The sequence below is a fragment of the Centropristis striata genome, chromosome 2 (genome assembly GCF_030273125.1).
Source record: "Centropristis striata isolate RG_2023a ecotype Rhode Island chromosome 2, C.striata_1.0, whole genome shotgun sequence".
Taxonomy (NCBI): Eukaryota; Metazoa; Chordata; class Actinopteri; order Perciformes; family Serranidae; genus Centropristis; species Centropristis striata.
In genome coordinates, this window is record NC_081518.1 from 27,295,473 (window position 1) to 27,321,272 (window position 25,800).

The 25,800-nt window shown below is 36.6% G+C and overlaps 1 protein-coding gene across 2 annotated transcripts in view; it reads right to left on the minus strand.

Moving 5' to 3' along the window:
* Window positions 1-11,357: 11,357 nt before the first annotated feature.
* Window positions 11,358-25,800, minus strand: part of gramd2aa (GRAM domain containing 2Aa) — a 35,047-nt gene continuing 20,604 nt past the window's right edge. The window contains exons 4-12 of one of the 2 annotated variants that reach the window (XM_059357622.1): window positions 25,583-25,655; window positions 23,331-23,434; window positions 22,643-22,741; window positions 19,425-19,496; window positions 19,274-19,330; window positions 18,141-18,318; window positions 15,557-15,650; window positions 13,775-13,879; window positions 11,358-12,438 (exon numbers count right to left, since the gene is read on the minus strand). In XM_059357622.1, the coding sequence (XP_059213605.1) occupies window positions 12,435-12,438; window positions 13,775-13,879; window positions 15,557-15,650; window positions 18,141-18,318; window positions 19,274-19,330; window positions 19,425-19,496; window positions 22,643-22,741; window positions 23,331-23,434; window positions 25,583-25,655 (786 nt within the window). In that variant the 3' untranslated portion in view covers window positions 11,358-12,434. Of the gene's footprint in view, window positions 12,439-13,770; window positions 13,880-15,556; window positions 15,651-18,140; window positions 18,319-19,273; window positions 19,331-19,424; window positions 19,497-22,642; window positions 22,742-23,330; window positions 23,435-25,582; window positions 25,656-25,800 lie in introns of those variants that run through there. The other variant, XM_059357631.1, reaches the window with a different exon arrangement.

Genomic DNA, 25,800 nt, shown 5'->3' on the forward strand with positions numbered 1-25,800 from the left:
ATATTAGACCCTTGTTTTCTTTCATTTTAATGTCTTGTACAACTAAAGGTACATTTGTCTGGACAAATATATTTTCATAAAAATATGAACAAGAAATTGAAGAAAACAAGAATGGTCTATTTTTTTTTATGACTGTATAGTGAATTTCTGAGCTGGAAGGGAAAAGCCCTTTTCTATGTGGATTATGCACCAGTATTAATCTGCAAAGGTGCTCAAAAATAAATTTTAAATGTTATTTAACAATATTACACTTGATACATAAAACGTAGTTTGTTGTAAACCAATTTTAGAAAAATATATTTTTAAAATAATCATTATAGTCAAGAGGAGGCAGATACAGCCATGGAAAAAATATTAGACCACCCTTTTTCTTCAATTTCTTGATAATGATTTTGGTTATTATCAAGAAAACCATGGAAAATGTCTAGATGTCAGCTCTTAAACTCTTACGAGCTATTTTTTATATATTTGTCCATACAATGTACCTGTTGTTGTACCAGGCATTAAAATGAACAAGAAATTAAAGAAGACAAGGGTGGTCCCTGACTGTATGTCTGCAACTCACATCAGAACAATACACCACTCACTACAGGTAAGAGAACAAATGTGTTTTTTTATTTGGGGTTGAACTATCCCTTTAAAAAAATCTGATAACATAAAGTTAATTGAGAACATGCAGTACAATCAGGAATGCTCATTAGTAATTACAGGAAACAAAAGGCTTCAACCTGCTGATCTGGCTGCCTGCTCTGCTTTTAACTTCACACAGCTCTCGCACTGTTTCCACCCTCTGCTCTGCGTCCTCTGGCATCTCATGGCACATCTACATCACTCAGGCGCATTTCACCCGGAGGAACCAGTCAGACGAGCCATCAGGGTTTACTATTGTCCTACTAAAATGCCACAAAGCCGGGGCATTCACCACCCTGACAGTACACTGCATTAGTAAGACAAAGAGCTGAGGGAAAGGCACATTCATTTAGACAGATTTGCTTCTAAATGGCCAGTTTAACAAGTCCACTCCACGAGTGCGGACAAGGAAAACAAACCTGACTCTCTGTCTTTTATCATGTCAGGTCTTGGTACTCTAAATGTACAGTCGTGCATGAGATTTGGTGTTATAATTTGAAGGAATATTACAAAGGTGGACCTTGTTGTGTGCTTGACGACCTCAACTGAGATGGATAAACTCAAATCCTACACAATCCTGAACCCTGTGCTCTTTGCTCTTTTGGCAAATGAGACACAGCTTTCTGAGGCAGAAAACAAAGCTTCTTATTACTGGAAGTGTAAATCAACAGTAGGATTACTGATAATCACTGTCGTAATTACAAAAGGAGGTCATGCTTCTCCTCCAGGGCTCAGGTTTGAGTCTCACTCTATTTAATACGATTCAGTATGTCTGAATACACAGTATGTAAAGAATCAGTGGTGGAATGTAACTAAGTACATTAACTTAAGTACTGTACTTCAGTACAATTTTGAGGTTCTTGAACAATTGCAAATGTACAATTTTGAGGTTCTTGTCCTTTACTTAAGTATTTCCATTTTATGAAACTTCATACTTCTACTACATTTAGCTGACAGCTTCAGTTACTTTTCAGGTCGAGATTTAACATAAAAACATGATCAATTTAAAATATTTATGCATTTTTAACCTTGACCTTGAGTAAACAGTAAAATGCATCTTACATTAATGCATCAATAATAATAATAATAATAATAATTAAATAATATATTTTGAACAGTATGGTAATAGTACTTTTACACAAGTAAGGGTCTGAATATTTTTTCCACAACTGCCAAAAATACCAGGATGTCCTATTACATCTGTTGCATTTTGCAGGACGCAATCCAGCATTATTTCTAGCTATTCTTACTGAGTCTCTGAGAGACCACAGACAGAAAACACCCCAGGCTTTCCTTATTTTTCTGTTCTCCATCTTATTAAAGGATCTCTCAATTCCTAAAATGTTTAAGGAGTGAGGAGACTTGTCGGAGGAGCTATGAGCGAAGATACACAGTTGTATCCTTCGCAGAAGTCTCTTTGGCATCTGTGACATATAAAAGAGGCGTGACACAAGGCTGTCACAGGATGCCACGTTGTGAAACTAATCAAAAGTAGAAATCTCCACAGTCACGTCATTCCAGTACGGAGGTATTCATTCTTTATCTTCACCAAAGTTGTTCCTGCGACCTTCCAGTACCTGATCACTAATGCTGGCTGTGTACGGGGAGCTTATTTCTTTTTAATCTTCTTTTGTAAAAATCTAAGTTTTCATGAGCACTGTTAGGCTGGAGAAATACTTGCTTTTTAACCATAAATTCATGTAGACAAATGGCTGCATTAGAAACAAAATTATTCACATCTTCTCAGTCATCTTTGCAGCAAGGACTCAGACTACACAAACATATTTTATACTGTAAAATTAATTTTACTCACAGGCTAGTTACTGTCCCATTGACAAAATCCAATGCAAAGATTTAAACATCCTATTAAAAAAACTGCACAGTTAAGTTTTGCTTTCCATGATGGAACTAGCCCTACATCAATATGAAGGTAGTTATAAAGTGTTTGCAGAGGCATTATGAATTTGCCCTACATCAGCATTCAAGGTCAAAGGTCAAATTTTGTGACATTGAAATATCACTGCTAGATAGATTGTTGTCTAAGCATTACAATGATATATGAGGTCATGATATTGTTCAAGAAATGTAATGATGTGGAGATGAAAAAAGATTGATAGCATTTAAAAAGCAACCACTGCTGCAGTGCTGTCATGCATTTTTCAACACTAGAGACATACGTTTAACAAACTAGTGCTAGTGAACACAGCTTTGTAAGTAAACCGTTTAAATGCTGTAACACTTCAGATGCTCCTAGAGACTTAAAGCATGTTTGCTACTACAGTTTTAAGCTCAACTTGCATTAGAAATAAACACATATAGCTGAAACTATTCAAATATGTATGTGTTTTTGATGTATGATGTACACACAGTCATGGAAAAAATTATAAGACCACCCTTGTTTTCTTCAATTTCTTGTTGATTTTAATGCCTGGTACAACTAAAGGTACATCATGATTTTGCTTATTATCAAGAAAACCATGGAAAATGTCTAGATATCAGCTCTTAAATTAAACCCTTATCAGCTATTTTTGTTGTTATCATGATATTTGTCCAAACAAATGTACCTTTTGTTCTACCAGGCATTAAAATCAACAAGAAATTGAAGAAAACAAGGGCGGTCTAATCATTTTTTCCATGACTGTATAACTTAATTTACAGATACAAACTGAGAGCTCCATTAGTGAACTCACTCACCGCTGGTCTTCATCAGTGTTGTGTGTAATTGATTTCAGGAGCAGCAGCCAAGGTTTCCCCTGCAGGATCTCCAGGTGCTTCACATTTACTCCTCAGCTTGGAGCAGGTACATACACATACATACACAAATGCATACACATACTAACACACACTGAGCTCAGAACTGTCTCTGACCTCTGACATAAATAAGAAAATGTGTTTTGGGATTGCTGCTGCTACATTACATCATGTCCTGTCACAACACATCTGCAGCCAACTACAGCTTGGAGCCATTTGAGCTTCGTCTTCAGCAGCGTGCGTGAGAATCAGTTTGATTAAAACAAGCGAGAGGCCCAATCGGACGCAGTTACATCCTGGACAGCACTGTTTCCAGGTGTGCAGCTGCATGGTAACACGTCTCGTTCAGGGGGTTAATGTAGGTCACGTTCAGTATCACAACATCACATCAGGAATGAAAAGAGAAGGCTGGAATCAGATGCTCCACTGACTGTGCAGCATGATCCCCCTGAGATAAAGCTTCACTATTGTGCTCAGTGTTCACAAACTGTACCGGTGAAATGCAGAAGTGCCAGCCAGGCTTGTCCATATCCACGGATCAGGTGTTGTTATGTAGGTCAGTCATTGTATGAGCGCTCTCTCTAACACTTTGGGAAATCACAAAACTATAATCCAACAAAGACACAGCAGAGAGGAAGAAACTGCTTCAAATTATGAAAGGCTTCAAATTATGTAAAATATGTTTTTTTTTTCTTACTTACTTATCCTAAAAACTGGTGAGAAACAGCAGAACAAGACTATTAAAAACGCATTCAGGGAAATCTGTGAGCAGTTAATAAGGTATAAGTAATGCTTGACTTTTATCTACCTCTAGTGGCAGCAAGGGAATTGGAGCAATATCTCTTCTTAAGTGCTGTGTAAATTGGCTTATAACTAACATATATAGTCCCATAAATCCCATTTCGACATTAGCGTTAGGAAAAGAAACACCAATGAATATTAAACCCATTAAACCCTGACAGAGGGGAAGTTTACTTTCATTCAGGGCATGTCAATGAATATTTATTTGGAGTTCTGATATCTGCTTGTAAAAAGAAAAAGCATCATCAGGCTCTGACTGCTTTTGAAATGCACCACACCAGAGATAATGTTAGTGTAAACAATTACCTCTCTGCCTTGTCTAAAACAAACAGATTCATGGTTTCTGATGTACAACAGTCACGGTCACAACAAAGTAAAAGATCCTTTGTTGGTTTGTTTGTTTTTAAATAATCTGGCATTCAGATTACTTCCTTCTATCTGCAAATAATTTGTAAAAAACTATAATTTGAAATCCTAATCAAGAAACAATAATGTGCTTTACTATTTTGAAAGTTTTTTTTGTAAAACAGTAAATTTGAAAATGCACGGACAATAATATAATTATATTTCAACATTAAAAATATAATTTGGGTTAAAGAGCTTCCACATACTGGTGAATTAACCATTACAGAAACATAAAAATGATGTTGGTAATTATTAATGCTGTTAATTTATGACAGTGTCATAAACCAGTGGTTTAATACATTTGTTAAGCACTGTAGGTTAATATGTTAATGTTATTTATGTTAAAATGTATGTCTTTACTAAATAAATAGTCTATTTGAAAAAAAAACACATGCTAAAGCCTATTTTTGTATATTCAAAAAACAAAACAAAAGGATGCTTCTATGGTTTGGTCCTACAGCATGGATCAGTAGATAAAACATCATCCAAATTACATAAAACATTTCCGTAATGCAAGTGGGTCGCTGGTTTTTCAACATTGTGATAGAAATGATGTAGAAAAATATATACAACACACAATTTTATTCATTCTGATGGTAAATATTGACACTTTACCCAGTTACTTTTATTATCAATTTCAACAACATAATTGTGTCTCAAGACCTCTCGATATATTATTTCGTCACATTATGAGTCCATTGAAAGATGATAAATGATCATATAGAATTATTCCCCAGCCCTACTGCACAACCCTCTTTTCAGGATGTATATAGTTATTATTAGACATTTTATAAGATTCTTATTGTGTGACCTCTAACAACCTTTGAATTTTCACACAACATTTTTTGGTACGGATTACACAAACCAGATATAATGTGCTAATCTGTGAGTTTTTGAGCTGCTGGTAGTCTTTTTTGTGACCCAATTTACCCTTAAATATAATAAATATAAAGCTAGGATAAAGCTAGGCTAGCTGTTTCCCCTTGTTCCTAGTACCTGTGCTAAGCTGAGCCAACTGGTTGCTGGCTGCAGCCTTACATTGTGTCAATCTTGTAATTCAATTCTCAGCAACAAAGCATACAAGCCCACATTATATCTACAAATTACAAATAAGTACTTTAACTATCTAACACACATTAAAACAAATAGTCAGTCTGTCTTCAATGGCTTAAACTAAAACGTATAAATATGAAAACTAATTTTTCTTAAGTTTCACCACACGTGTGTCTTCTTAAAACATACTGTGTCACTGGGAGGACACTTGTAACCAAAGACACAGACTCTGTGGAAAGTGAACAAACAGAGTTATGATGACGGACCACAGAGCTTTCAGCGATGGACTTGCTGGGTTGAATTAGTTATTGCTGGAAGGAACAGCAAAGAAAACCAGAGAGCTGATGAAGTGCAGATGCAAACAGAGAGAAAAAGAGACAGAGGAAAAGATGGGAGTGAAGAGGAAAATAAAAAAATGAAAATTTAATTCCATGGTACATTTAATTCAAATGTGGATCCTTCAGGCCTTCACTGATGTTGAAGTTCAACCTCTGAAACAATGAAATGTATCATGAAATGTGTAAATAAAGTAGACTTTAACTAAACTTCACAAATTTTTTGTCCGGTAAAGAATAGTCATTAAGAATAAATCCTGCCTTATACACTCTCTACTGTCTTTGCTATATATTTGATGTTTCCCAGGATTTTTTCTGTGTTGAAATGTTGTAATAGATTGACGCTGACTTCCAACAGCTCTCCAGAGAATGGGTGTGAACTGGATGCTCTCAGTCAATGGCGGGTACATGTGGATGCATAAATAGAGTGACTATCTGACTTGTTTGTGAACACTGGGGCGTGTCTGTGGTCACGGCCAACCTCCGATAATCAAAACACAGTTCAACTTGCGGCTACAGTGCATTCTGATCCTTTGAGGTCTGCTGGCAGGAGATAAATGGAACGCTCTGAAACTTTGTATAAAAATATCGTCAGCTACCTCAAACTCAATTGTAGCCGCCTAGAATGAAGTCATGCAATGTTGTTGGCTGGCTTTCTATGGAAGGAAGAAAAATACACCATATTAACTGTTTTTCAGAGAGTTACCATGGATTTTTGATCTCATACAGAACTGTAGATACACCTGGACTAACTAATACACACATACTTAAAGGTCCCATATTGCAAAAAGAGAGATTTCTATATTTTTATGCTGCATTTGCTGCAACGTTTAGCAGCAGCACCATATCATGATCTATAGTATTAGACTATTTTTGTAGGCTGACCAGGAGTTAGCTTCACCATTGGGTCAATCAAGAATTTGCATAGGATTTTGGATCATTGCAGAAAATAAGCTCTGTGGCAAACACTCGTTTTGTTCAGCAGGATAATCTTCACAAATGAACACCGCGTTTATAATGTTTGAAGGGTTAATGCAGCAAGCATTAACGTTATTACAGCTAACGTTATGCTCTAGCAAACTAAATCACTGTCACTACCATGAGCTTCAGACACTCTGACTCGTGAAACTGTCATTTAACTTAATCAACAGTATACAAGCGTTCACAAGAGCACCGAGGCAGATTAGTGAGAGAGTTCCTGTCCATATCTGACCTTTTGACGTTTAATGTCCCCGACAGCTACTGTACTCTCATTTAGCCACTTGTTAGCAACCACTTTTTTAAGGACACATAAAAAGTTCTCAAAAAACATCTCTTCAGCTTGTATTAACCACAGACCTTATTTCAGACATCTAACCACCAACACATTCAAAATCCTCATTGAGTTTGAGAGGTTAGACCCAGGGCGCTAAAATGCTAACTTACTTTCTTGTTTAAGAACTGATTCCTGTGGCGCCCTTCGTTATATCAATGCAAGAACTGCCCAGATGTGGAAATACTGACCAATCAGAGCAGACTGGGCTTTGTCAGGAGGGAGGCTTAAAGAGAGCGTTACAGAGAGTGAATACAGGTATATTCAGACAAATATTATAAGAAAATAAATGTTTTTTTTGTAACATTAAAAACTTTATTTTTGGTTTCTACGAGAACATGTTTTCATACATGTTCTAGTAAAAACAAAAATACAAGTCTGAACCTCAAAATTAGCATAATATGTCCCCTTGAATTATAGTCCTGTAGTAATAAATAAAAATTGTTCTCAAATACCTTTTCCGTAGTGAAAGTATACTATAAATGCATGGAAATCCATCGTATCATCATCCATCAATTCATATTTTTTCATATTATTACATAAACATGCACTTTCTTAAAAAGAAGAAAGTAAAAAGAAATTCTATGATTTCATTACTTCAGTGGTGGAATATTTCCACAAGATGTATGGCATTTGTAATTGTATTCTCTCTAGATATTTTGTTCTAAAACCCCTCTTGGATAGGCAGAAATATTTGCAGTGTACTGCAGTGAAACACGGCACCTCATACTTCATAAATTGATTAACTGTAATGCACTGTGCTGTGCTCCGAGCAGACGCGGACACATTTAATGCACCGCTGAGGTAATGTGTTCCTGGAAAACCTCCAGTAATGCAGCCTGTGTGTGTGTGTGTGTGTGTGTGTGTATGTGTGTGTGTGATTATTGTACTGTGTGTGATGTAGAACATTACCGTGAAGTTACAGTCAGCATTCTGCTTCACACCAGAGAGGTCAAAGGTCACCTGCAGAGCATTCCAGGACAGACAATATGGCTCCCTGGAGGTATGGATGAGGCTGCAGCTTGTCTGGCCATCTGCTTCAACCTGCCCCCATTACTTTGCAGCTACAACTGACTCACACACACACACACACACACACACACACACACACACACACACACACACACTCAGAGTTACAGTAGTTGGCCCCTGGCCTTTCTGCTCCTGGAGGTTCAGAAAGTTTTATGTTCAACTGAGACAGATAAACTAGCTGCTGCATGAGCTAATAATCATAATTAACTTGTTAGTGTTGCGCTTTTACTACATGCTAAGTTACAAAGAGATACATGGTTAAAAGAAATTGGCATTCATCAGTGGTATGAAGTATTCAGATACTTCACTCAATTTAAAGTAACAATAGCACCACAAATACTCTGTTACAAGTCCTGCCCTGAGAACTAAATTTGAAAAAAACAAAAAAAAACAAACAAAAAAAACAAAACAGACTTTGACTCAAGTTAAGTCATATAAAACCAGTGGTGAAAGAAGTTTTAGGTCATTGTGAAGTTACTAAACTACAAGAAAAAGTCTTGCATACAAAACGTAAGTAAAAGTACAAAAGTATAAAAAAGTAAAAAGTAAAAGTACTCGTTATTGAGACTGGACCCGCTCATATTGTTTTATATATTCAAAATATATTATTGGATTATTATTATTGATGCATTTATGTAAGCAGCATTTTACTGTATTCAAGGTAGGGTTAATTTTAATAATACAATACACTTTTACATACAGATAAGAGCTAACAGCTCTGATGTATCAACAGTCACAGATTCAAACAATCCTTTCTTCTCTAAATGGGTTTTAAAGTTTTTCTCATAACAGAGCTGAAGTCTGGTTCTTCCTCCACAGATAAAATCTCCATTAGACTTCAGTACCAGAAACATGCTGCACTGATGGGTACATGTTTAAATGTAGTTTCTTTGGTGTTAAAGTGAGCAAATAATGACAATTTTCATCACGGTCAAGGGTGGAGGTTTTGGATGAGAATACTGGATGTAATGAACCAAATCCTGCAGTGTTTGTATTACACTTCATCCCACTTTTCATTCCTTAAGTTTAGTTAATACTTCTTTCCATTTTGATCTTGTATAGTTCTGCATGACTACTCCCAAGTTCTGTATGTTTTGCCAGTCAAAAAGAAATAAATACAAAGCTAGTTATGGCTGCAGCTTCTCTTTCAAGTATGGCTCTTCAAACAGGGTCAAACAGAGGATTGATTCATGTTTTTTTTTTACAAAAGGCTGTGCACACATAAATTCTCTCTTGCAGCCTTTGTAACTTATCTAACTAACTAGAAACTAAGTATGTATTAACAATAGAAACATTATTTTTTTTTAGATGACATTAAAGATCGATGCTAGATTTATAAATAATCATCTTCCAGAAACTAAATCACATGTTCTGTAAATAAACTGCAGGTTACCCACTTAAAGTTATTTAAACACGTAAAACAGAGAAAGATTTAATTTCGGGTCAAATATTAACATCAAGTCTTCAGGACTTCAGGAATCAGATCCTTTTTGTCAGCAGGTTTGTTGAGGATCAGTCGTGCTGGATTCCTGGCATATTCCTCAGACAGTGACCCCCTGAACCAGGTGTCCTCCTCTCTGGCCCGCCCCCTTCCCACCACGGGAACTATGCCACCTGTCAATCATTCAGGTTGTCATGGTATCCAGGTGGTCCAGGCTTTGAAGTTGCACTTTTTTTTTCTTCCAATAGAGCAAGAGGATGAATACTAATATTGAAATGCAGCATATAACAATATGAAAAGAAAATGACCTACTACTTACACAGGACTGTGCATCACAACATTATTTTCTTTTAACCACAAAGTGAAGAGAGAAATCGCAAAGTTTTTTTTTTTTTTTTAAATGTATTTTTTTGGGCTTTTTCATGTCTTTAATGGACAGGATAGCTGAAGAGAGACAGGAGGCAGAGAGAGGGGAATGACATGCAATAAAGGGCCGTCCGATGCGGGACTCGAACCGGGGCCAACTGCAGCGAGAACTGTAGCCTCTACACACGGGGCGCCTGCGTAACCCACTACGCTACCGACCACCCCAGGGAAATCTCAAAGTTAAATAGAAAACATTAGAGTCTTGGGTTTGGATATTTAGTGTAAATATCATATAACTTCAATAAAGAGGAGATCCAGAGTAAGTTTACTGTCAGTGTGGAGCAAGGTAATTCTTTTTTAAGGAGAAAATGGTATGTCAAGGAGTTAAGAATTGTTCACAGCTCTTCTGATAGTTAAAGTAACTCAACTTAAACTAGTTTGTCCAGTATTAACCAAAAGCACTACAGCCTGCAGCCATGCAAAGAGTTGCAAAGTTGTCCTTTAGTGCAACTGTAATGGTCAAAGTGCATCCACTATTTACTTATTTATTTACACTTATTTAAAATTCTATTGAAATCATAAAATAGACTAGTGAAATATTTAAATCTTAGGAGGTCAAATATGTGGTAAAATATCTTATGAATTAAGCATTGTGGTGCTGCAGAGATGTCTCGACCTACAAATCCTATTTTACAGACTTAGACAGGGAAAAAATGTTTTTGTTTGGTACAGATCCCTCTCCACAAAATCCAGCCATGATGATTTCAATATATTTTCAATGACAATAAGAATAATGACACATAAATGAGAATTCCCTCCAATATAATGAATCATATGATTCAGAAAGCTTGTTCTGAAAAAATTACTTGTTGCCAGAAGACGATGGAAACATGAGTGAGGTTACATTTGTAAGGCTTACATTACATTTAATTATCTGTGGGTTTATAAAACTCTGAAGCCTTTTCAAACCTCATCAGTCACATAATGTCAAACATTCCTCTGTATTTAGGTTTTTCATGACTGAAAGTTGGTTTCTGTAGCTTCTGAACAGCTGACATTTGAGAAAATCCACATATTTAACCCATGAAAACAGTGTTTAAAGTGATAAAATTTAAACAGAAACATCTGGAAGAGAACTAATGCCATTGGTGTACAGCCAACGCTCGTGTGATGTGATGTATTAAGTGCTTCTGCCAACATTATGTTCCAGCTTTATAATTTAGGTTGAGTTGCAGAGGTTACTAAAATGTGCTGCGCTGTCAGAGTCGAGGATTTTCATGGTGGCCCAGTGTGTCGTGCCAATATGACAGGATGGAAGGTTTGGCACACAAAATGACAAAAAATAAATTAAAAGCCGCAAACAGTTTTTGTTTATCTTCATTTTGTTGCCAATTTAATTCATAAGGATTTCACAAATTAGTCTAAGACTACATTCAACCCATGTCTCCAAAATCATTAAATATCTTCAGACAAAGATATAATTGAATACATCTCAATCATTTTTAAGTCTTTGGTGACTTCACTTGAAATTTACAAAAGAAACAAAACTCCTTTCACACAGCAGATTAGTACAACTAAAAACAAAAATTATGCATGTCAGCTAACCATTCACATTAAAGTTAACACTCACATGTGGTGTTATCGCTCCAGTATATTACAGTTAAATGACAGGTAACTTCATTCAGTCAAGTGTCTGGGGTCATAACACGACTTCCTTCCATAAATACTCTCAAAAATGACATCTGAGTACCTATTTTCAAGCAAAAATAGATCTAAACTCTTAAAATAGTTGCATACATTTGAAATAATGTGGACATATCTTTAAAAAGTGCATCGTCGTAGCTTGTCAGCTATATGTTAATATGCTAATATGTTGCATTTTTAACACCAGAATCAACCTGAAATATCGTTACTTTTTCAAGTAATTAATGTGTTGAATTATCTCTTACATCCTCCAACACCAACCTCACCTCTCGTCTCCATTACCACTCCTATACTTGATCAGTGTGACAAACATTAATCTGCTCCCGGTTTTGGTGTGTAGAGAATCATGTAGTTCAAGGTAAAATGACAATCATAAGCTACAGTAAACCTACTTTAGATTCAGAAATAAATAGGCAGTCTGTTTGCATAGTCTGGAAGTGATCTCTAAATAGGAAGTCATTCTGCATTCTGAGGAGGAGGGGGCGGGGTCTGTGAAATGCCTGGACTCGCAGGTCCTAGATCTGTGCAGGAGGGCATCGTCGTCTCAAAGCATGGGAAGAGAAAACAGCCGACCAATCTGACGGGTCACAGAGGAGAGCAGTGGTTACCTGGACGGGGAGAGAGCAACCAGGTGAGTGGACTCTATAGATTTAATGGACAGTTAAACAACAACTTAACCTCTTTAAACCCGAATGCCCATAAGTGGGTAGGGATGTTGTTTTTTTTAGGAATGCTAAAAAACATACAACTGCAGAAATTAGAAGATGCAACCTTTCAAATGAAGCCTCATACATACATTTTCGCCTCACACTTCTTCTGTTATAAGCATTGGCTTCACTTTTTTGTTGGTCTAATCCTAACACTTCGCATTCCACTTAACCTACCTGGGCAGGTGGGTTTTAAGAGGTTAAAATCTTAATGTTGTTATTTTTGCAGCCATACACCAACACTGTATATGAGCGAACCTACACATTATATAATAACCTGAACCTCTTTTGTTTTACTATAATTTCTCTTAACCCTAACCACGGACAAAAGCTACAGATTATCTTCAGCCAGCACATAAACTTTTTTAATATTCTCCACCTTGTTTATTTTATATATTCATTTATATTTATGCTATTTATACTATCCACGGGCTGTTGCAACAGTGCAATTTCCCCAAGGTGGGACTATAAAGGTTTATCTTATCTTATCTTACTTGTAACACCTGTTCTAAGGACGGGTGATGTGTTCCTGCAGTTAATACTAATCCTTCAGATATTTTGCCCCATTTTTCTGCAATCATTTACAGAGTGGACTGAAACTAGACACACCAACATCGATAGGGCAATTCGAACATTTGCAAAAAGTTTCTATTGATTTAAGATTGACTGTGTTACTGAATATGCTCCAGTTTTATTCCTTCTTACATGCCAAGAATATTTTTAGAAAGTATTAAGTTATAGTTTGTTATGCTTCTGTCTGTGTGTTTGTATATTTATGTGTTTGCTACTTTACTATTCAATTTGTCTGTAATTAGTATTATTTCTTCCTCATTTGTAAATGAGATCTCCATGTTAATGTGATTTACTGATAAAATAATACATTTATCTAAAAAGCAACATCTGATATATATATATATATATATATATATATATATATATATATATATATATATATATATATATTTTTTTTTTTTTAATTTTTTTTTTGATGTAATAGTATTTACCAGTATTGTTATTGTTAATAACCATATCATAAAACACAATATAATAAACATTACAGATGTGCAATTAAACTATGATAATTATCTCCCACTTTGGTATATTTTTTTAATTTCAAACTTTCTTTATTTAATGTCCTTAATATTTAATATGTATGAATGTATTTTGTCATTCAATTAAAAAAAATCCAGCTGTTTCACATATTATAAAGTACCAGTGATGAGCAGTGCAGTGTTACCTCTCTCTCAGAGGCAGATTTGGGTTACTGAGGAAGGACAGCTGCTGCTCCAGACTGCACACACGAAAGGCTAGGTAGCAGGACGACAGGATGAGGAGAATGATTCTGCCGGAAGAGGACGAGACCCACTGATTAGTTAAATCATGAATTATTAGGTTTAGGATGGCTCTGGCATTAGACATGGTGTTGATTTAGAGCAGGCATGTCCAAACTATTCCACAAAGGGCCGTGTGGCTGCAGGTTTTTGTTTTAACCAAGCAAAAGCACACAGTTTGACCAATCAACTGTCTGAAGACTGAGATTAGTTGATTGACTGAGTCAAGTCTGGTGTGCTGCTGCTTGGTTGGAATGAAAACCTGCAGCCACACGGCCCTTTGTGGAATAGTTTGGACATGCCTGATTTAGAGGAAGAGAAGTGTAATGTCCTCTGATGAACACAAGGAGGCGACATTTGATTTTTTTTGTCCACATGTCACAGCACTGCACTGACCTTGAACACAGTTCCATGTTGTCCTAAAGCACAAACTCAGTGTTTTACATGGTTCACCATTTATGTTGCACTTTATATTAATGCTGAAAAATTTCCAAGTAATTTGAAGTTCTACTGTCTACTTTCCAAGCAGCCACTGGTCATTTCCGTAGACTCACTTCAGCTTGTTTTTTACTTTACAGCGTAGAGTAAAAAACAAGCTGAAGTGTGAAAATCAAGCCTCATCACCACACAACAACTTCAGGTGAGAGATTTGTATCTTTTACATCACTCAGGAGTTACCAAATAGGCAGGTGTGGCTTTATTACATGCATTAGGTATTCTATTTAAGCACAAATGTTTATGGAGTAAGTGGGGAATATTTCTTATTTATTTGGATTATAATCTGTGATATGTGATTCCAGATTTTATGTGTCCTGTCTTTATTGGATATGATGTTTTTTTAAATCAGTGAACCCTTAAGGAGTTTTTGCACATGCAAAACAATGACAAATTTCTGACTTCAGCTTCAGCTATATTGGGAATTTTTCTTTGGTATAAAAAGTTCTCAAAGGTACTTAAATAGAAAAAAGACAAACAGAATAAACTCAGCAAAACTTAGAGAGAAAGTGCACAAATAAACAATAAAGAAAAATGTTCATGTCAGGCAATCTCCTACGGTCTATGGTTCATGTACACAAATAGTGGATTATTGGCACGGTGTATTTATGGTGAGCAAACTTTTGGATCACTGTTTATCAGGGTAACAGCCTGGGGGGAAAATGGTCCCTGTGACTGTTAGTTTTGGTGTTCAGTGATCGGGGCGCACAAAACACACAAAACAGTAGACAATACCATTTATAAATGTATCTCAACTAGGGGGTCAGCGGTCACCATCAGCAATGTGATAAACCTTCAGGAGCAGATAGAAATTAATTGCTCTCTCAAGGACACATAAGCAGAGGTTTCACAGGTTTCATGCCCTCTGGGTGAAGGACGGTCCCCTGTGTCATCCTGCTACAATCGAGGGCAGGTGGAGAAAGGAGAGCATGATACTCACTAAGACTTATTATTTGATGCGTAGCAATGGATCTTTATAATTAGGTCTCAGAGGAGGACAGTTCTCTGTGAAAAAATACTGTGTTAGTAAGTGTTTTAACAGCTCTGATCCTGTGTGTTCAGTGTGACTGAGAGAATCGCCCACTATTTATATCTCCATGTTAATGCTCACAGTGTGTGTGGAGCTGTGAGTCAGCTGTTGGAGGAGGTGAAGGTGGTGTTGTTGGTGTCTGTGTGTCCCTCTGTATACTCACAGCAGGGTGAAGAACTTGAGCAGCTGGTACTCCATCTGGCCCAGCTCTGCCAGTGGCTCTGATAAAAGACCTCTGTCTGTTTGCAGAGCTCGCTCTGTAACACACACACACACTGACATAAAACCAACAGTACTTGGCTCGACTGTACAACATGTTTTACTTTTTATAGTGATGGCTCACCTGTTAGTGTAATTGTTTGACAATATGCACTTTGGAGATTGAAAATGAATCACAATGTGGACTCAACCTTTTTTTTGTTCAATTGGTTAATGTAATGTCAATTAAATTATATAAAGTTAACAGTGTGGGCTGCTGAGGGAGGGGTAGCGCCCTGGAGACGGTTCTGGACTTACATTAAAATAGAAGATAGATCTAAATACAGATAAGTCTCCTTTGCGACTATGTGATCCTGTAGTAGGACTTAAGATATAAGTAGGGTCTGTTGTTGTCTTTCTTTTTGCTTGTTTTTTCCTTCTGGATTTATTAATTTGTTTGTTAATACTTTCTTGATTAATGTACTGGAGTCTGCTTCCATAAAATAAAAACAGTCGGCTTTGCTATGTCACAAAGCCTTTCACAAATGAATAATAAAACAAACATTTTGGCCTGTCTCTCTAATATTAAAACCTTGCTCTTGGCAGAAGGCAGAATTTAACCATAGTCAAGAGTTTGAAGAATGTTTAACAGCGCATCGACTCAATGAATTTTGGCATGTAGAAATGGTGAAGAAAAGTGATTTAAGGGACTTTGAACGCGGCATGGTTGTTGGTTTTTGGCTGGTCCGAGTATTTCACAAACTGCTGATCTAACAACCATCTCTAGGGTTTACAGAGAATGATCCTGAAAAGAGAAAATATCCAGTGAGTGGCAGTTCTGTTGATGCCAGAGGTCAGAGGGGAATGGCCAGACTGGTTCGAGATGATAGAAAGGCAACAGCAACTCAAAAAACTACTCGTTACAACAAACCGCCACTTTATTGAGACTTGGTTTGTTTGTTCGTTTGTCAGCAGGATCATGGAAAAACCACAGGCCTGATTTTCATTAAACTTAAACCAAGGAAACACGGGCAGATCAAATTATTATACATTTATTATTTTCAAGATTGCAATATAGAGCATTCGTGCTGCACTCAGGTGATGTCGGAATAATCAGAAAAATATGTTCCAGAATGGGAAAATCGCGAGATAGGGCTTGTCTTGGCATTGCTTCTTTTCCATGACGTAAAGCGGCTATAATACAGGTGTTATGCTATCTAGTAGGCATATGTCTTTTATTTACATTATTTCCAAGCTTTCTACTCCACATGTGAGCTGTAATGATAATGTACACAAAAGCTCACGCTGATCAAATTTCATATAATAGAGAACAACATTAATATAGGTTAGTAGAAATGTTGTTAGCATACAGCTGTTAAACTGTCCTCAGACAACTCTGACAGCAGACATTGTTTGTGATAATCTCTAGTTGATCTGCACCCGCCCAAAGCTTTTTAATACAAACCCCCACATGATTTAATCTCCATTTGGAGCTTAATGTGGCGTTGCATAAGAGAGATGTTGCCATCCAAAAGCAATTACTCTCTTTCTTCCGATCTCTCGCACACAGACAGAATAAAAACTTAAAAACACACAAACATCTGCATGCAGACTGAACAACTTAACTCGACATCCATTTCTCACAGTATTAATATACCTTGACTCAAACAAACATCCACACTGTTCTATTCTTTAATGGACGTGACATTTTGAAAGTGTGACACCTATTTTATTCTCTGTTAATTGACTTTCTTCTTACAAACTGTGACTTATAAACTGTAAAACATTTCATAAATTCACACATCATTACTTGGAAGGACACCTTAATCCCCCATGCACACTCTCATTATTCTTCAGATTATTACTATACTATTGCTGGCAAAGCACTTTACTATTATGTTCCACGGATGTGGAAAAATAATATTGAGATAATCTAATTATTTATGTCTAAGGTTGAACTGTATAATTTCTATCTTGTTATGGATTTGTTCCCTTTTTTCAGTCATTACTGTAAATAAGAAATAGAAATGTATGTCTATAACATTGTCATTATCTTTGGTAGTAGTCTTCTTTCTTCTTTTTCAAAGTGTATTGAGACAGTGGGTGATTTTACTCTCAAAATAAACATTTCATTTTGGTGGATGGTGGAACAACTAAAATACCCACAGACAGCCTGATTTTTCTTCAAATTGGCTATTAATTAAAGCCCTGCAGGGCGTTAATATCCAAACTGAAAGTTTCAACAACTGATTTCACTCACAGTGAGGATTTCTTATCACACAATGTTAGATTTCTGTCATGACATCTGCAGTTGTACTGTCACAATGCCACAAATTTCACAACAGTGTTAACCACGAGCAAAAAGCAGATTCAGAACTCCTCTTGAATTTGAAGCACTTTTGAGGTGCAGATTGATTTATTCCACTGTCCAAAGAGGGAAGTAACCAGTGATGTAGATATTTCTCATAATAGACACTCATAAGCCGTGCCAACGACTTTCAGCAACTATAATGACATAATAATGACACCGCAATGGATAATTTTATCACCTTCCAGCGGCTGTTCAGATTTGAAGGGCGTGTCTGCGGCGCTCAGGCTGCCAGTGGAGTTCCCCAGGAGGTCAGGGAGGGAGGACGACACAGACACCACAGACGGTTTCCTTCTCCACTTTAACACTGATGGGAACTCGTCAACCACTGGGAACTCGTCTGGAACCGGGAACTCGTCCTGTGGCACAGGGAAAAAAAGTGAATGTATTGTCAAAAACACTGCAACAGAGAATGACCTCAACTAAAGGAGTCCGAACATCTCAGCTACAGCACACAACTAAACCTGAGAGGGAAAACAAATCATCTACGCTAACAAGGCAACTATCAAAGCTGATCCATGAATAAATGTGGTTATAAAAGTTATTAAGTTGTTAATAAATACATTTTGGGCTGACTATGTGGTCAACTTTCTTTGCCTTTTCTAGAAAACCAGCTTTAATAACCATTTTAAAACTTTGAAGATCTATCAAACCAGCTAGATGAACACATATGATTCATCTTGCTATCATTTTCTTGATAGTTAGTTAGATAGTATTATTTATGCATCTATGATTTAATATGATTACAAACTGTGAATATAAATCAGGTGTCTTAACATTTTCTGTGTTTGAGAGTAGCAAAGCTCTGCAGAACCTTTAATAAAATATTCTGGCAACAGAAACAAACACTCTTTTTTCTCTGGATACTTTCAGTCTAGACTAGAGCATGATCAAGGACGAGCATGTTAACATAACTTAATTATTCCTTAATACAAAAGCTGTTCTGTCACACAGTGGCCTGAAAGTGCACACGCACACACATACACACACACACACACACACACACACACACACACACACACACACAAGGTGACTTCACAGTGTGCTTTGATAGCATCTTTGCCCACTCGGGGGATAATTCACTGCAAGACTGCAGCTGCTACAGAATGATCTATTGATAGTGTCTGTGAGGTAACCTGAGGTAAGGTAAGTCAGCCTTCAGGTCAGGGGTAGGTTGTAAAGGAAAGTTATCAGAAGCTTTTAGACCAACATGAAACATCACTATTCAAGCCATCTTAATATCTCTGGATTACCAGATGTTGAAGTTAACCACTTTAATATTTGCAATTTTATGAAAGAGATGTTGTCACTGACCAGCGATAAGGTCGGCTCCTCCATGAACTGCTTCAAGCTCAGACTCTTCCCATTGACCTGGAGAGAGAAAAGGAAAGTGAAGCAATCACCACACAAGACTCAATGAAAATGAAGTGTGTGTGTTTGTGTGTGTGTGTGTGTGTCTCCTGACCTGTAGGTGTGTGCAGATCCTGCGGAGGACGTCATATACACTGTCTCTTGATAGAAGAGATACAAATACATACTGAGGAAATAAAAATGAGAGGCAGTGATGTAAAATCCTGCTGATATTCTGTTGAAAAATAAAAAAAGTCCCTTGAAACTATTCTGAATTTATACATACACATAAACATGTTTATAGTTTAAAAGTTGAGCTCATTTACACAGTTTAATTCTCTCAAATGCATACTCATACAGCTGGGTTTTATTGGATGAGCTACTATATATACTCATCTTTTCATTTATCACCAAAATTAGGTTAGATGAGAGATGATATTAAAGTTTGACGAGCCCTGTGGGGGAAACTGAATAAAGAAATAGATGGAGACGATTTTCTATTTCATGTCTCAGCCTGCCTTTGCAAATATCATAGACGTGTACAACTGAACACTGGATACTATATTTGAAATATAAGCTGCAAAGTATCAAACTTTCATTATTATTACTGTCTGCTAATGTTAGTACATGCGTTCAGACATGTAGAGAGGTGTGATTATTTGTATTTGCAGACATAAAAAGCATGTCATTAAGCATTAACATTACTGGGAAAAAGTAATCATCTCCTGAAAATAACACTTCAGGATTCATAATCTGGGACACAAAGGGAATATTTTTCTAATCACATTTGTGTTCCGGTTTATTCTTTAATGGAAAAAAATGAATGACAGGTCAGTGATAGCTTACCCAAATATTCCTCTGACCTGGATAAATGTTACTGCTATCTAAAAAGTACATTTTGAATTTATTCCTGAAGATTTTAAACACTGTGTTATTGTGTTCGCACTTTGTCAGTAGTTTCTGTCCTGTTGTATCTCTCCTGTCATGTTAGTGATTGAGCTGAAACATTACTAATAAGCCTGAATTTGTTGTTACAGACACCAGCGGTGAACTTTTTACCTCATAAACACAGGAACCAAACTCAGTCCTCTTTAGCGGTACAGTCGTCCTGTACAGAGCCATGAATGTATGCATGGTTATGTAAGTCATATTACACAATCATGCAGACATATGTGGTAAAGCATATTTGCCCTTGTATAGTATGACACATACCATCCATGCAATATATACTCTTTGAGAAAGGTTGTTGCTTTAATCTGAACTGCTGTTACTGAATGGCCAGGCACCGTGCTATCTCTCAGACGTGCTCTTTGGATAAATACCAAGCAGGTCTCTAAGATCCTCTGCAGCTGACCTCCTAGTCATCCCAAGGATTTCAGGAAAAACACACTGGGAGTTAGCATTTAGCCACTGTGGCCCTACTCTCTGAAAAAGTCTGCTTGAGGAGTAGAGGGACTCCACCTCTTTCCACATTTTAAAAAGAAACCTTTAGGTATATCTTTTAGACATATCATTTTCTTGTTTTGTTTTGTGTTCTTTTCATTTGTTGCCTTAGTTTTCAAGTGTTAATCATTGGTTTTCATATTTGTTTTTCTACCTTTTGTTCATTTATTCTGACCTTTAATTGTTTTAAACATTTTATTGTTTATTTTTGTTACTTTAATTCTTGCAAAACTGTATTTATTGTATATTTTTTACTTTGCTGTTTTCATCGTAGGCTGAATTATGAGGAAAGTGCTATTTGAAGTCAAGTGAGAGTTCAGTTCAGCTGTGTTTGCCAGCTAATCAGACTCCCAGCAGTTTTGGTTGGAATGTATTAATATAGTTTTATTTCTGAGGGCATCTAGTTGATCATTATCAGCCACACACTGACCGATTGTTTTGAACAAATGGAAATATATATATTTTTTTCCACACTGCTGGGTTGTGCTTTGACTGGCTGTGTTTACATGTGACTTTAAATAGAGGGGAGCATTCTGGCCATTTGAAGGTGAAGACAGGCCCCATATGGAGAAAGCCAAAATGACTTGACAAACTTTCCTGACTAGCATAGAAATTGTGAGTATCATACAGAGTTTGCAGTCATACATGTGAGTATGGCTGCAAACTCTGTTTGATAAATCACATACATAAATACTTATTTGTGAACTCATTGTGTCTTCAAATTATCAATCTTGCATTATGATTTAATGTTCTTTGTCTTTACTCTCCTGTGGAGGGTGCATTGCAACATAATTGCAAAATAACCTACTGAGCTAACATTATAACAGCATATTGTTGCCACGTGAAAAAAAAGAAAAATGGACATCACATTAAAACTTAAGGTTTTGTTGTTATAACAAAATGTTTTTCACATTATAACAAGATATTTTCATGTACGTACAACATATAAACTTTTGGTATAATATGAAACTTTTCAAGTTTTAACAATTTATCTTGTAAGAATGTGTAACAATTCACATTAAAAAGTAATTATGTATTGTTATAACTTACATTTAATATTATAACATGATAAACTATATTCTTTCAACACAATAAATTTTAATATTGAGATAAGTTTGCCTGAGGCGGAGATGGGATTACTATTTGTTCTCCACACACCGCTAACTCATAAAAACATGAGATTTATGTTTTAACAATATAGTTATACTTAGTTATCACATTATAACATGAAAGATTGCACATTTAAACAGTATAAGTACGGTAATCATGTAATGACATGAAAGGTTTTATGTTACAGCAAGATAAACAGTATATTATTATAATAAGAAAAGTTTTGTGCTGTAATGTGATAAGTTTTTGATATTTTTCTATAACATAAAACTATCTATTTATAATCATAAGAAACATCTTGTATTAACAATGAACTGTTCATGTTATAACAACATAGGGATCAGTCTTTTCTTTTTCTGGAATGGCAGCAGTACCCCACACCAACTCCATAGAGTTGCATGCATTTGCAGGGATTTTACAATACTGACAGCTACTTAAAGGCACAAACCTAGTCACCATGTGCTAAAGTTAGCTGCACAGGCTATCATTATTCATGGTCTGTTGGGGCCTGAACAGAAGCTGAAAAGTACATTATGTCTTTGAAAACACCACTTGATGACAGGCTGATGTGACAGAAAGTTAAAAAGCCCTTCTGAACATTTCTGTAACGGTGGGGAAAAAAACCTTCAATCTCTGGCGCTACCAGGCAGGGACTACACTCTGCTTCTATCTATAGCATGGTGTTGTTTTTTCCATCACACCTCTCCTGGAAAAACCAGCCATGCTGCGCTAATCAGCGTAAGTATTTTAATTCACAGCGACTGTGACGGAAGTGTTCACCTTCTGGCCGGTGTCTGTGGTGATAGCCAAGCCATTTGGCACAAGGCCTGCTGTTTTGTGCTTCTTCACCAGCCTCACAGAGACGACAGGGATAGCCACCTTCACAAGATGGAAAATAAAGATTATAAGGAGTGACTCAGATTTGAGCAGTCAAACTTAAAAGCAAGATGATGAGAAAATTATAGGTAATACACAAACACACCAGTGTGATTTCAGCAAATGGTAGCAAGGAAGGCAGACAGTGAAATACACTCAGGGAAAGGCCCCTGGAAAAAATCCCAAGTGGACATGAAACGTGTCTTATTTCAGTCAGAATGTAAGGAATGCAGTCTGAATAAGTAGCTTATTGTCACTCAGATGTCAGGAGAGGTTTGGTTTCAAGGAAATGAAGGAAAAGGAACAATGCACAACATCAAAGAGAAAATCACATAACGGGTTTAGGTTAAAGGTTCAGTAGTCTACCTGCTCTTGGTACATAATTTCACAGCACGGACAAAAAGAGAGAGACATTTTCCATGTGCGAGAATTAAGACTCTGACAGTGAAAGTCAGCCCGTAATCCTGAATGACTTTCAGTCAAATCATTTGTCAGCTTGTCCAATCAGCTTGTCAGATTGTGACAGGGAGACACTGGGTTCATGTTTGTCAGTCAGTTTGAGTTTATTAAGCTGTCTGTCAGTCTTTCGTACCTTAATGTCCTTGCCGAAGAGGTTGGCATAGAAACACAGCCAGTTTCTGGAAATGTAGAGCCGGCCTTGTAGAAGGATGTCTCTGAGAAGAGCACATGAGTACACTGAGAACAGAAGAGACAGAAACAGGTTTTTATTTGGAAACCCTCCTGCTATGTCAGTGGCATTTTGATAATCATCAATCTCTTCAAGTTTCATATCATTAGTTTTGTTTTGTTTCCAGGTTGTACTTTGCAAAGTGTTCGTATACTGTTCACTGGTTAATGTGTTTCTGATATTGACCAGAAGGCATAGCTGAAGCCAGACAGAGTGCCAAGACAGCTTCGGGTGGGTAATAAATTAAAAGCAAAAACCAACATAAATTGTGTCAATAAGGCTACCATGTGTCACCAAAACAGCTTTAATACACCTTGGCACTGATTATCCAAATCTCTGGAACTTTACTAGAGGGATAACCATCAGTTTACCAAATTTTACAGTGATGGTGGCAGCAGAGCTATACACTTGAGTTAGACGACACAAATGTGATGGCTAAACATTTACCTTGACAAAATCAAAAAAGACTTGCAGCTCGACTCTTGATCAAGTTGCAAAAGAAAACGTCCTTTTTTGTTGTTGTTGTTGTTGTTGTTGTTAGATTGGGGGGCTTTGTTATGTCTCTATACTGTTGGTATAATATGTTTATATTTGTACACATTACATGTTGAAAAAATATTTCAAAAAAAAAAAAAAGTTGCAAAAGAAACCCATGAAGAACTAATGTGAGTACTAGTTGGAAAAAATGATACCAAAGATAATTTTGTTTACAGACAAAACTACGTAATGGTCTTAGCATGAAAAAAGCATTCATGATTTCAGTAAATGTATTATATTTAGGGCTGTCAAACTTAAATCGATAATAGCGTGTTAACGCAAATTCTTTTAAACCCTGTTCTATGTATGACCCTAAATATTTTAATCGATTGACAGCCCTAATTATATTATCATCCTGTTGTTGAAAGGGCATTACCTTTGTTGAAGAGCACATTATGAATTGTTTAGGACTTGAAATTCATATTTTATGACTTTCTTTAGGAGTGTCTGCATCTTTATGCTTTTCCATACATTAATTTATTTTTATTTTTGATTTAACTTGTCACCTATCTGTGAAATAATAATGACTATACAGTGCAATTTTTACTTTTGTTATACAGGCTTTTGGTATGTAAACACATATGTTTTTGTTGAAAATACAGAACCAGCACATTCAAGCTGCTGATATCTTCTTGTATTTTGTACAGATGCTGAAAATTAGACATTTTCATGCACAACCTTGTATGTTTTCATTGATTCCACCATTATATTACTTTAGAGAGAACAAGCACTGTGTGGTATGTTAGAGACAGAGACAGGTCAGTAAGGTTTTGTGGTATATTCGTTCGTGTCTGAGTAGGTGTCATGCCGTAAGGGCAAATTGTAGATATTGTGTTAGCAAGGAAGTGATGACGCGCTTGCCAGTCATCGATTGGCTTACACGCTTGAGTAACGTGAAGGGGCGGGTTTTTCTGCCGGCTCTTAAAAAGAGAACAAACACCTTCGCTCGCGCAACCTAAAAGCACTTGCGTCCTAATGGACTCAAACTTGACCCACGGCACTTACTCTTGCTATGTTTCTTGACTTCATCCTTGCTTGTGTTGTATTAACTCTCTTTTGTAAGTCGATTTGGATAAAAGCATCTGCTAAAGGACACTGTAGAATTGTAGAATTTAGTCTGGGTGTATGATAAAACAGAACAGTTTGGACCGTTTGGACAGTTTGTATTTTCATTGGTATATCATAGCCTATTTTTCATACTTCTATAGTCTGAGTTATGTTAAAGTACAACACAAGACAAATGTATTAGAAATATATTAGACATATTCTGATTGCAGCATTTAAATTAGAATTTGTTTGATTAGAATGTGATCGATGTACTATTTTAGATGAAAAAAATGAAAATGGTAAACATAAACTATTCTTTTGTAATAGTCTAGTCTTTTGTAAAATAAATTAATGAATCGATAAATAAATAAATAAATAAGGATTTTATATTATAATCATTCAAATTAATACCTAAAAAACCTTTTCACAGACAAGTAAATATGCATAATATGCAACTGGTAGAGAAGCTGAAGCATGACATGTCTGAGAATGTTAACAAGTTGATTCATCAAAACAATGTTGCAGTACAAAACACAGCCTTAAAGTTTTCCTGACAGTAAAAAGGACAGTACCTTTCATGAGGATCTCATCCTTGGGCACACACTGGAACAGTTTGTGGTACTGCGAGTTGTACTTGCTGACAGTCTGTGCAGAGGGACAGGGCAGAGTCATGAGCATCTCCTTGGCGGACCGGCCTGCCTGCACAGCACCACCGCCACCGGCCACTGCACCACCACCGGCCACTCCGGCTCCGCTCGTAGCAGACACCACCCTCTCCCTCAAAGGACGC